This window comes from Schistocerca americana, chromosome 3 (genome assembly GCF_021461395.2).
Source record: "Schistocerca americana isolate TAMUIC-IGC-003095 chromosome 3, iqSchAmer2.1, whole genome shotgun sequence".
In the NCBI taxonomy this organism is placed as follows: Eukaryota; Metazoa; Arthropoda; class Insecta; order Orthoptera; family Acrididae; genus Schistocerca; species Schistocerca americana.
Genome location: NC_060121.1, coordinates 134803183 through 134817359, shown reverse-complemented (window position 1 = coordinate 134817359; position 14177 = coordinate 134803183). Strand labels below are relative to the sequence as shown.

General features: G+C 38.9%; 1 protein-coding gene across 1 annotated transcript; it reads right to left on the bottom strand.

Moving 5' to 3' along the window:
• Window positions 1–1857: 1857 nt before the first annotated feature.
• LOC124607157 (40S ribosomal protein S2) lies at window positions 1858–9364 on the bottom strand. Its single transcript, XM_047139371.1, has 6 exons — window positions 9263–9364; window positions 6590–6823; window positions 6398–6515; window positions 5733–5896; window positions 2216–2375; window positions 1858–2100 (listed from the first exon to the last, which is right to left on the bottom strand). Exons 2-6 carry the CDS (start codon window positions 6818–6820, stop codon window positions 1940–1942), a joined length of 834 nt encoding a protein of 277 aa, XP_046995327.1. The 5' UTR covers window positions 6821–6823; window positions 9263–9364; the 3' UTR covers window positions 1858–1939.
• Between the last annotated feature and the right edge of the window lie 4813 nt (window positions 9365–14177).

Here is a 14177-nt window from a genome sequence, read left to right as displayed (position 1 = left end):
CAATTAGGTAGACCTAACAGCCAACACACAAGGAAAAATTCATTTCAGTTGAGCTGTACGATTCATTTTGGATGAGTGGAAATGATATGAGTACTGTAACTAATGGAAACATGAAATTGTGCACCTGCATACATTTCAAAGACACCTCTCACCACCCACACAGAAAAGAAAATTTTATTTGTCCCTCATATAATGTTTTTGAAAGTTGAAATATTATGGTCACCAGCTAGCAGCTGTTCTTTCCAGCTTACTAATCCAGACATTACTATTGTTCTGGAGCTGAAATATTTTTATATTTACTTACACAATGTGTCACCATAAACCTAACAGTATGTATTTCATTAGTTTTCTTTCCAGCAACCTTATGTGATTACTTCTGTTCTAACTTCATATTCACTAAGTGTAAATTGTATACAACATCTATGTATTTCAGCTTTGGAACTTATTTAGTTGAGAAGTCACCGTACTAACAATATGCTGTAGTATATTATGTATGACGTGTGTAAAATATTAAAAATGCAATATCGTGAAAATTTTAACCACTCACACTGCACCATCTGAAATGGACACTCTTAGAACAGATTTTTGTTCTGTTCCTGCAGTTTTCATGGTAACATGGACTGAATATATCTAGAAAAATAAAAACCTGCACAAGGGCAATTTGTCATTTAATGTTGTGCAAGGATGAATTACTGTGAAAGTATCAACAAATACCGAAAAAACTTTCAGTGATATACTGCATACATTTTGTCACATACTTGTGGAAGTGTCTTCCTCTAATCACTTTTGTAATGACTGCTTTTAGTGCAAGATTTGAATGTATTTTCAACATACAGTATATCAGGAAAACATGCAGTCTGGTAGCTGCCTTAAGTGTTACACAGGAACAGCATAGTACTTGAGGCTGTGTACGTAGTACCACTGTCTTGTTGCAATATAAAATTTTCATCTACTTATATAATGCACTGTATATTATTATTCCAAAAACAATTTTTCATACCTATTTACCATTACTTTGTATAATTACACCAAGTTATCTATTATTGCTTCAATGAAATGCACTTTCCAATTCCAGTCCTCCTCATCAACCTCCTAAAAAAGTAAGACCTGTCTGCCTCCTTACTATGGTTGGAAGTATTATACATGTATGTGTTGCAACTATGTTAGATGTAAAGATAACTGAAGTGAAATCTACAAAGTTAAACTCTGTGAAGAGATAATAAAACATTAACTCTTTACTATTTAATTTCACTGAGCATACAGCAAAAACTACTGTTTTTTGTTTTTCTTCTCATGACGTGTTATGCTGAGTATAAGAAGTTGAAATGAAATTATAAGCTATGTCATCCACCCTTTTCAAACCTAGTATGGGAATAGTTTCCCTTAAAAAAGAAACACTGAAGATAACTGATGTTTAGAAAGTAACCTACTTGTCAGGCCAACTGACAATTTGCTCAAAACCATGTGCAGTAGTTGTGATAAGCCAGCTGTAGCTGATACACTGCCAAATCCAACTGCTGCACACCTAAGACATTACGAAGTACTGATTTCTATATACTATTACTGTGCAATAAATTTCATGGAGCTTTACACATTTCTTTAGAGGCTCTGCCTCTCAAGACAAATTCTCATTCCTAATTTTGGGCAATGGCATACGAGTGACCAGGACTACAGTTTAGTATTGGGTTTGAATTTTAGGTCCCCACATTTTTTGGAAGTGAACCTGCATCTCCAACATAAAAACAAAGAGAGGCAAGACAACCAAAGCAGTTTCTTTAGCCGTTTCTTACTTTTTCGAGACTCCATTTCCAGCACCACTTATGTATAACACATTTGATAAGAAGTACAGGGAGAAAATTTCTTTCAAGTATCATTTATTCAAATTATAAAATGCAACATTTGTACAAGGAATCTCATCCATCTGGAATTTACAGAGTCCTTATACATCACGCTGAGGATTGGAACCTGCAACAGGGCGATTATTCTTGTATAAGTAATCTGCAAATTCCTCATAGGGTGTCTTCGTGAGGGGCTCCTCTTTCCACAAATCTGGAGTCAGGTATGCGTACGTTTTTGCAATAGCAGCATACGTTGCCTTAGCTGAAAAGAAATTAATGAAATAATTGGCATATTCCCATAAAAAGGGTAACCCTTACAATGTACTGCAGCATGAAAGTTACAATAAATGTTAAGCATCAATACAAAGTGAACATACCAAAGTTTCCTAGGGTTCCAGTTGAGCCACGAGCTGATGTATAGCAATCTTCAATACCTGCCATCTGCAAGAGCTTCTTTGGTACTGGTGCTGACACAATACCTGTACCACGAGGTGCTGGAATGAGACGCACCTGAACAGAGCCACATTTTCCTGTGACCTGAAAACAGTAGATTAATTTTTAAGTGCAGAATAGGAAATGGAAATCTGCAAGAAATGTTATGTGGATAACTTGATAACATACTACTACACATTTGAAAAAGTTATATAAACTGCTGTCAAAAGAAATTACATCACACAACAAAAATGGTTAAGATCAAACATACACTCCAAAGTGATGGCCAAAAGATCTATGCAGATCAGAGACTTCTACAAGATCTATACAAATCAGAGGCTTCTACATCTACGTATATTCTCCACAAGCCACTCGACAATACATAATTGACACATACTTTGTACCAATATTAGTCACACAATACATTACTCCATCCACAAAGAGATTAATTCCTGTCTATTCTCCCAAACTCTTGCAACACCTACCCAAAATACACAATGGAGAAAGGCGAATTACATCTTATATGATCTTTACAGATGCAGCAAATATTCTATTCATCTTCCTACTGCCAGTGTTGTGTTCAACCCATTCCACATTCCTTCTTGGCATGATTTTTAATTTTTCTAGGTCTGCACCAAAGTTAGTTATTTTACTTTCACAATATTTTTGGAGAACATCCATGGCAAAGACCTAAACAGCAAATGCATATTTCATTGCTCTGCAGATTTCATCACTCAGAGTCTGAACTTCATACGAATTAAATGAAGGAAACTGTATGCTACCCTGGCAGTTGTTTCATTGCACTATCGAAGATGGACCAACAGTGGATAAGGGCTTCCCTTTAACACAGAACTTTTTCAGTTTGGCTGGTCTTAAAAATCTCTAAAAAAGCTTTATCCCTTGACAGTAGGGGCAACTGATTAAGTGGTATATACCATGTAGTTTCAGTTTGCTTAGAGTCCTAACAATGAGCATCAAAATCACAAGCAATGTCTGACAAAGATAAATTAGAGACATCATTTAAATATGGTGAAAGGAAAATGACTAACTCTGTTGAAAACCTACAATTATTCTAAATATCATCCTGACATGTGTGAACAGTGAGGAAGGCTTTACCATTACTATATTCTGTCTCTTGCTTACAGTTTTTTATAACTCCTACTCCACAACTGCCACCCAATACGCAAAAAGAAAAACGAATTTCATTAGTCATCCAGAAATGATACCTATCAGCCTCAATGCCGACTATCTCCAGCTAACATTTAAAGTACAAATAACTAATAGTGTTTCCATGTTATATATAACACGAAACTTAAAAGAGTCTTACAAATTACACTATAATAACCAGGATGTATACGCAGACAAAAAATTCCCAGATCTCCCAGTTAAAAAATCACTTTCTCATGTGAAAATACACTTCAACAGTGAAAAACTTTTTCCACGATAAGTGAGTGTACTTTTCCTCGGAGCTATAAAACCATCAATCCATTGAATGGTAAAGGTTTTACACACCAGCAAGAACTTCCCAGCACTTTAGAAAATGAAACTTGGCAGGGGGGAAGCGAGCAGGGAAGTGTTTTGGAAAGATCTTTGATGTGCAACAATATGTGCACTGCACGTTTTCATAGTATGAATTCAAATTCCATTAAACACAGCACCTAAGTTTCCAAAGCATTGAAATAGAGACTGCAATGTGCTATTGTAGCCAATCATAGCTCACATCACATGATCATGTCAGAGAGTCACAGCAGATATTCAGAATATAGGACATATGATGTAGTAGTTAGTCAACAGCAACACTTTCACTGTTAAGTAGTGTGAATGCACAAATAGCCAAAGTTAATGGTTTAATTAATGTACCTAGTGTAGCTACCAGAAAAACTAAGCTTTCACGTGTAATACTTGTCTTGATGATTAATAAGTAACAAGGAAAGTTAAGCTTTCATATATAGCATTGGTCTTTTTAGCGTGTGTTGCACTTTAAGATACATCACACAAATGTGCCAGTAAAATTTTAAACAATGACATCAATGTCTGCTCTCCTGGGCTTGAAATTATTCTAAGTGGCTGATCCTGAAAGTTTTAAGTTTTAAATGAGAGCCAAATGCTCTTTTGATTTAAGAAATTCATTGCACATTCTCACATGTAACATACTCTATCTTGACTAAAAGAAAATTTCCTTTGAAAATAACACTTTTCGAAGAACCAAACCATTCGCAGTATTTTCCTATGACCTTGTAGACATGGGTTCTTTTCAGCAGCCACCAGAGAGTGCCAAAAACAGGTGTCACTGCACATAGGCAGCTATGATGATGTAGAAAACCAATATGCTCATACACATACAGCATTAAGAGATCTTTTATGACGCCACAAAAGAAACAGGACATCAGAGAATACTCAAAGAGCACAGGACTTTCATAAACCACACTAAAATGCATAATTCGGCTTTAAGGACACATTATGTCCAGATTCACAATTAAGTAGGCCCTAACCTGTTATCAAGCTTTTCAGTGCACTTTTTGGGACGAAAGTTTTCTTGGAGTACCAGTATTGAATAGTCTCACATTTGATTTTTTATTGTGGCATAATGCCATACGTGCCAGAAGACAAGAAACGTGCCCTTGGAATTCAGTGAACAATTGAAACTAGCCAATAATGTGGAATGAAACACTTCGTTTCTTGTAAATTGACTGCATCTGCATAAAAGATTAATAAAAGCCATATTAATTTAGCAAACAGACAAAAATTACTCCATTGTTGTGCAAGTCGATTAATGTGTGACTGACAGAAAAGTTAAAATAAAATAAAATCAGGAAACTGAAAATAATAACAGCCTTCCATAATTACATGCATTTTTTAAATTGGCTTGATAGCTCCCAGCCATAGAAATCAATTGTTTTCATTTGGTGTGTGAACTGTAAACGAAGACTAAATAGGACATCAGGAAACAGCAAAATCACCAAACAAACACGGGTCACTATACTCCCCACTAAAACCCAGACTGCTTTACGCACGTGTGTGAATCTGGCAGCTTAGGTGCACCAGAAAAATTTTTCTGTGTAGCACGACCGCTTCTTGCTACTGCTGCAGCCACGCTTCAAGTAGCAAGAAGCGGGAGAAGGTACTGCTCATACACAACTCAACTGCACAAGCGCATGAGCCTGCAGGCAACTGCTCACATTCATCAGAAGACATTTTGCTGTTTATAAGGTCTTACCAGCCAAAATCACACGAAAAACTAAATCAATGAAAAATTCCCAGAATTTAGCCGGACTTCCCGGAGTGTATACACCCCGAAAAACATTCACATCATCTCCAATGTAGAAATAGTTTACTAATACATATAAGTCATCTCCATATGGCTCCCAAAGCGAACTCTGATGGCATTTTAATCTGGCAAATGATTGAACGATTCCTGCCTAGTGCTAAAATTTAGTCAATTATTAAATTTCCAAAACCAACCTTGCAGGGCACTGTGTGTGGTTTTCCAATCTTGTTACCCCAGTAACCTCTTCGAACTGGCACAACAGACAGCTTTGCAAGAACAATTGCTCCACGAATAGCTGTAGCAACTTCCTTGGAACACTTCACACCAAGCCCAATGTGCCCATTAGAGTCACCAATAGCTGCAAAGAAGTGCAATTATAATGTCAATTGGGAAAGACACGCTACATAAAATTTGCCAGTGAATTATTGAACTATTAAACCACTTGACAAAAATAAACAATCTGCCAAGACTAAATACAATTACTCCCAATACAGGGTTGAGATCCACAATTAAAATAATTTTAGACAAACAAAGACATTAGAATCCAATTGGAAGTATGGGAAAAAAATACTTTGAACACTACATCTACAACTGTTAATGAAAAGCACATGAAATAATCTAACATAAAATCATCTGTATGGCCCACATCAGTGTGGAGACTCCAAATCAGGACTGCCCAATGGTTCAGGGCCAAATGATTCTCTTGCACCTGAACTGCCATAACAAGTCATCTAGACATGATGGGGTTTTTCGGTGCTACTTTCAAAACAAATAGGGAAAGGCACAGGTCCTCTCATTACAATATCTTGTGAAATTAAGGATCATATATCAAGAGATGAATAAAAGCTTCATTCCTTACCAACAAATGCTTTGAATCTTGTCCTCTGACCAGCACGAGTTTGCTTCTGTACTGGCATGATTTTAAGAACTTCATCTTTCAAAGAGGTGCCAAGGAAGAAATCAATTATTTCAAACTCCTAGAAAGAGAGAAAAGTGATTGAGATTCTTCTTATGTCATTTCTTATCAGCATTACATGGGAAAGCTATATACCTTAATCGGCAGTGAGAACAGGTATATTTCCTCAAGTGAGCGTATTTTCCCATCCTTCACCAATCGACCCAGCTTAGTAACAGGAACCCATTCCTTCTCAGTTTCTTTGCCTCCACGGCCCCTGCCACGTCCTCTACCACGACCCCGACCCCTTGGGCCTCCACGACCACCTCTGGAACCAAAACCACCACGAAAACCCCCTCGTCCACCGGCTGGAGCAGCGTCCGCCATGTTCTGTAATAAGAACAGTCAACACAAAGTTTGCATTGGTGGAAATTTATACAATAGTTATTGTGTTGGAGACTTAGTTCTATCACTAATAACAAGTAGTCTATCTCAAGAATAATGTACTAAGTGTTTTCCGTCTATGACCATGAACAGATTTTGACACAAGTCATGTCATGGCCAACCCTTGTGTTATAAATTTCTTTTGCATCACATCTATGGTCACAATTTTATTGTCATCAGACTACCAGTTTTGATTAATAATGACATCTTCAAAGCTGCAGCAAAATATGGGTAAACACAAACACACTAGCAGATTATCAAAGGCTTAAAACAATAAAACTGACCACAATGAAAAGTACTACTGACATTTTTATATTGTTCTGTGCACTCTGAAAGCCGTTTATTAATTACATCATTATCTTTAATATTGCCACTTGAGCATATGTCAATTATTGTCTCTTAACATTTTCCGTTTTAACAATCATAACTTTCATCGTAATTTATTTCATTGCTTTTTATAACTAACGCCTCTTCCACCTTATAAGCCCTTTAGAGGATTTTACTGATTGTATCCCCCTTTATTTTACATTTTACAATTAATCACTGAAAAATATGTGTATGCCTACAGTAGTGAAATCCGTTGAACATGCTACACAACATTTTGTGGCTACTGTGCGGCAGTTTGTTTTGAACAGTACTGCTGCTGATATGACTCTTACTTATGCTGTTATTCATATGTATCTGACAACGCTGGTGCTGATTTCGCGTTTTAACATTTGACGATGCCACTATGGCTCCAATATATTACGGCATGTTTGTTTATAAAACAGGTCTGCCTCTCCATAGTTAAAGTGCATAAGTGCACATATGTGTCAGTAATAATTTTCATTATGGTCTATTTTATTATTTTAAGCCGTAGACAATATGCTAATGTATTTGTGTTTTCCCCATATTTTGCTGCACATCTGAAATCGTCATTATAGACGAAAACTTGTAATCTGATGACAAAAAATTTGTGATCATTGACATAAAGTAAACGAAATTTATTCTATATTCAGGGCACTTATTCACGACCATGTCACAGCTTGTGAAACCCTTGTATTTTTCGTACACACAGCAGTAATATAATAGAAAATTAACTGAATTTATATTGCAATTTAATAATTTTTAAGAAAAATTACGGAGAGAAAATTGTCACAATTCGCACAATCCGTGCTGACACTCGGCACTGTGGTTGATGGGAGCGACTGCATATGTGAAATGCCGTTACATATGCTCCCATCAGCCACTGTGCTTGGAATGTAAAAATAATTTAACTAAAAAATTAGAACCACCTGCAAAGCATACAGCACAAAAACGAAATACTTATGACTGATATATGGGCAAACGGGAGGGAGGTGTACGGGCCTAGAACTATGCATGCCTACTACTATAAATGCACTGCAACATCTAAGATCAGTAACAAAAATCCTTTTTCACAGGATTGTAGGGCCGCATTAGAACTACAAACACGGAATCTTACTACCTTTAACTGATATCAAGTTTTTAGTGCAATATACTCTATTCTCTGATTGTTCTTCCTCTTTATTAATGTTTTTGGAGTCACACCCTTATGCTTTAATAATCTGATTCACAAATTTTTACAGCAGTTTGTTGTACCTTCTACCCCCCCCCCCCCCGCCCTCACTTATAATGTTGTACCTTCTACCCCCCCCCCCCCCCTCACTTATAAGTTGGTAGGTCATCAACTGCGATGATGATTCAAAACTTTATTAATTTCGTTGATGTTATAATGAGATGTTAAGAAGGGATACGACCGCTTACAGAAAGACGGATTCTGAAACGTGTAATGAATACAATTAACAAATATGATTCCTATAGCCATCCCAAAATCACGACAGCTTACTCTATTACACGTTCAATTTCTCTCGTTCACAACGAAATGGCACCACCATATTTATCAAAATAAATACCAAATACGGAAAATCTTCGGTTTGCTGACACTGTTTTTCTTTCTAATGAAAACATATTATGCAGTAGACGGTATGCATGCAAATACAGAGAGAAAATTCCTATCCGGTTACGTGACTGGTAACATAACTACAGGTGCACGTGGCCTTTCTGGCATGTATTCAGCCCGTTTTAAGCAACAACAAAATAAAATTTACACAATATCTATAAAACGACGGAACTGGCAACAAACACACGTCTCACACACAAGGGGAATTATGTGGGATAGGCTTATAACATAATATGATATAATCTGTTATCCGAGTTTGTATGATTAAACACAAACTCAAATCGTCCTATTATATTACTAAAACACATGTTTTTAATTATAAGTATTGAAGAGCTGCAACAATTATCATCATAAACACAATTTGACAACAAAAAAACCACGAAATAACACAAAAATCAAGAGAATCACGATTCCACGCTACTTACTGGTAGACTCTTCTATCGACTGAATGACGAGAAAGACTTCCGGCTTTGTTGTCCGGTGCCACCCGGAAACAGGAGGTGCTTTCCATTTCTCACTAACAATATCGATCTCTCGAAGTCTGTTGCCCTGGATCATTTTTTTTATTAGTCAGCAAGTGAAAATAAAGGGCCTGCACACGCAACAACAGAGCGACAGACCGACCGACAAAATCACATATGGAAGCATTTTGACCAACCGATAGACGAACTTCCTTACTGGGATGTCGGTCGGGTGGAAGCACACGACAGTCGACCCCCCCCCCCCCCCACCCGCCGCCGCACATCCAGCACGCGCACACCATTGTGCCGCAGGTAACACTGTCGTGCCAACCGCTCGACAAAAGTTCGTTTTTGTCACTGCGTGTCGGATTAAATACTGTGCTAGAGAGTGCGAGGAGGACAAAACTTTGACAGAATTTGTGGAGAAATTTAAAGACTCGAGATATTTGTAGAAAACGTTATGCGAAGATTACAGCAATGAGACGCAAGAAACGAGGCACTTTTTTCATTTTTTTAACGAATCCATAATGGTTATGTGACAAGTACAGAGAGTAAACGTTATACATTTTATGAATAAAAGTCCGTCGATCTCCTGTATTTCAATGTTTAGGTGTTAGTTCCGATACTTATCGGAAATGAAATTAAAAAAAAAAAACAAAAATATAGACAGATTAGACGCTAGATTTCATTTACGATGCTTATCGGAAGTAAAACCGAAATATAGACAGTCAGTAGACATTTATCCGTAAAATATACTTGCTTTATTGTTATAAGTGTTAAAATAGCCCAGACTTTGTCCAAGCCTTCTGCCATGAAAAGAAATGAGTGGGATCTTATTTACAGTTCTAACAGTTGCTAAATGCTTCGTTTATTAGATATCTGTTGTACTTATTAGATGACATGCACCTCTACCATTTGAAATCTTCCTTCTTCTCATCTGAAATTAGTTTCTTAAAAGTACAGGGGCACCTTTCATGCTAGATATGTAAATAAATTTATAATTTGTTCATGCACATCGTTTGTTTTAATTAGTTTGCTTTACCACGATGTATTTCCTCATGGAACTATAAACCGTATTGCAGGTTTCAGGAATTATTTAAATATGAATTGCGGGAATACAACAACACTAAAGTTGAGGTTCTATTAACTTCTACCAGTGGCTGGAAACCGTAATGCAGCTGACATCCTCTTCTCATAGCTTACAGACTCTCTCACGTCTGAATTCCTTTTCGTTTGATGATGTTTAGCTGCTCCGAAATGCATGTTTCATCCATTCTTAGTTACTTACGAAAATCATTTTCTCCCAGCTTGTTATTAACAGAGTGTGGGTGAATTTGTTGCTTTGCATTAGCCACTTCTCTGCCCACAACTTTCCCTTGGATTCTTTTGGCCTTGTTACCTCTGTCACTTGTGTTGGTTTGAAGTGCGAAATCAGTGAACAAACATCGCATCCATATAATGAAGAAGACTGTGTGCACAGTTAAACTCAACACTTTATTTCTAATGACTCGTATTGTGGCGTACGTCCGACACAGTAAAAAAAGAAAAATAATGTTCAATTAAGCGCAGTCAGTATTAACCATGCAGTCTCCATAAACAACAGATTGAAAGTAAGAAGCGATGAAAGGTCGCTGTACGAAAAGTCTGTGCCTCAGTAAAGAACAATCACTTGCCAGCGCTCCTTACGGCTGGCGTACAAACTCAGCTGACGTTTTGCAATCATCTGATTGCTAGCTGTCAGGCGAGAGCCGATTGTGACCTCCCACAGTCTCTACCTCTACACAGCCCCCCACAGGAGAGCGGAGTGTCGTCCTGTGTGTTATCATAGGCGTTATCCATGTACTTTGCCAGGAAGTGCATACCGCAACCAGAGCATGTCTTACGAGCTGGCGTCATTGTCGAGGGTTCTGTCTGGTCTTCAACAGTTGAGGCATGTAGCATGGTAGGACGGGGGTGGATACTAGCAGGTTCTTATATGACAAACACAGGCTTGCAATGGCTGATGGAGGCGGTATTTTGTTTTCCATTGACCATGATCTTCAATGTTTTGTCGCCTATGGTGACAACTCAGTGTGGGCCTGTATACAGAAGTGTTAACACTGGCTTAAGCCCATCCCTGCATAGCATGACCTGTGTACATCTGTTTAATTCCTTATGCACAAAAGTTTGGTGCTCACCACGTCAGGATGTTGGTTGTGGGCGGATTTGTGAGATTCTGTCTCTTAGGTCATCAATGAAATGCAGAGAGTCTGTGCTGTATTTTGGTAAGGCTCTCAAATCAACAAACTTAACAGTAGGCATAAGGTTTCACCGTACACAAACTCAGTTGGTGATGCATTCAGTTCCGGCTTGCACTTTGTCCAAATCCCCAGCAGAACTAGTTGCAAGGCTGACATACATTTAGTCTCATGGCACACTAGGGCTGGCTTAAGGGAATCATACCACTGTTCCACCATGCTATTGCTGGAAGGGTGGTAGATCATAGTAGAATGGTGGACTGCTCCACAGAAGCTTCTCAGTTTGGTAAATAGATCAGATTTGAATTGTCATCTGCTGTCCACAGTTATAGGGATTGGGCATCCAGAATTTGCAACCCACTGTGACATAAATGCAGTCGCTAGAGTTGTAAATCTGCCCATGATGGTTAGTAAGCAACATTGCCTTTCAGAGTGGGACCGTGGCCCGACATCAGTGTGCATATGTGCAAATCTTGTGTGTATCTGGGAAGCTGGCTACTGGTGAGTGCCCATACTGTACTATTTAACTACATTGACATTGTGTACACGTATCGACCCCCTGTCAACAATCCTTCTCCACTCCTGGCTGGAGGTGACAGTTTCAGACTATTTTCACCGTTGCCTTAACTCCTGTGTGGCACAGACTATGTAGAATTTGAAATACTTGTCTACAAAGTGGTGCTGGCACGAACGGCCTGGTTTTGGGATAAGATACCTCACAATTGACTTTAGTATCTGAGGCTGGAGCTTCAACAAGCTTAAGCTGTAAGTCTGACACAGTGTCATCCAGGCAATCACAAAGCTCCTTGCCAGATCCTTGAGCTCTGGCCAGGTGCATGAAGTCAACTGTCTGTGTAACAGCGGGATAAACGGTCTGTCAGCACATCATCAGACCCAAAACGTGCCAAATGTCTGTAGAAAACTATGAGGTGAACTCTGGCTGGTTATACTTTCGTGGAGAACATTTATCATTATTTTGTTGGACTGTTGATGTTACAGGCTTATCAGCTGCACATATTGTATAGAATCTGGCCTTGAGTTGCGAACGCAAGTATTTGGCTAACAATTCTCTATCATAAGCACTGTGTTGGAGGTGGAGGAGAGTAGTGCTTAATGTCCATCAACAACGAGGTCATTACAGACAGAGTAGAAATTAGGATGTGGGAAGGATGAGGAAGGAAACAGACCACGCTTTGTCAAAGGAACCATTCCGGTATTTGCCTGAAGCCATCTAGGGAAATCAGAGAAAATCTAAATCAGGATGGTCAGATGCAGGTTTGAACTGCTATCCTCCCAAATGTGAGTCCAGTGTGGTAACCACTGCGCCACTTCGCTCGATCACACTGTATTGTGGCTGCATTGGCGTCAGCTTTTGGGAGAAAAAGGCGAACAGCTGCCAGCCACTGTTCACATATTATTGTAGTGTGGCGCCAATGGCTGATCGGCTCGTGCCAACAGTGCGAGAGTAGAGTCCAATGCAGGCTGTGCTAGTAGTGCCCCATCGACTATGCTTTGTTTGGCCTTCTCAAAAGCGTCTAACTCTGCCTGGGCCCATGGCATGGGAGCTTTGCCTTTAGGCTAGTGTTGCTGCTAGCTCTGCCGCATTGGGCAAATAGCAATGATAAAACCTGAGAACCCCTAGAACCGACCAAATTTCTCACCCATTTCTGGTCGTGATATACTGAGGATAGCGTCTGGTAGCGGGCATGACCACTCAGACGAAATAAGGTGTCACAAGAATGTAACTGCTGCATTGCTAGAGGAAATAAGGTTTCTCAAGAATGTAATTGCTGCATTGCTAGATACATACCTTACTGTATTCAAAACAATTCCAGACTCGTTGAGTCATCAAGACCTTCTAAAAGGTGACATTCATGCTCTTCCAGAGTATCTGAATAGATGAGGCTGTCGTAAAGGTAGGCAAAGCAGCAGTGATGCAATCTTCTCAATGCAGCGTTTATAAATCGCTGTCATGTCTGTGCATTTGTAAGTCCAAAGGTCATATACAAAATTTTCAGTAAATCTAAGGGTGTAATGATGACTGTTTATGGAATATATTCTGCAGCAAAAGTGATCTGTGTATATGCTTTTGGACAATCTAAAACTCTGAAAACCATTTTGCCGGACAGGGCATGATTATAACCTTTTAGCAGCGGGATTGGATACCTGTCCAGGATCGTACATGCAATCACAGCAGAGTAATCCTCATATGGAAACCACATACCATTCTTTTCAGGAACCAAATATAATGGTGATGACCACGCCGACTTGAGGGATAGATGACGCCTTCCTTAAACATCATATCAAACTCTGATCAAGCTATGGCATATTGGCCGAGTGCAAGTCGCCTAGATCGACGGGAAATAGGTGGGTCAGAAGTAGTATTAATATAGCGTACCGTATTATGACATACCTTCTATGGGGCCTAGGGGGGCACTTCACTGATAGAAACTGCTCGAGTTGGTGTATGTGTACCTGCCTGCAGTAAACTGGACCACTCTGGCGTCGAAAATGGCAACACATTGTCGAAAGCTGATCATAGACAGCTCAGTGATGGTGTCTAGCAGGCGGGCATGCGGGAAATCAAACAGTAGGTGATAATGAGCCAAAAGATTCTCACCAATGATCGGTTCTCTCATGTC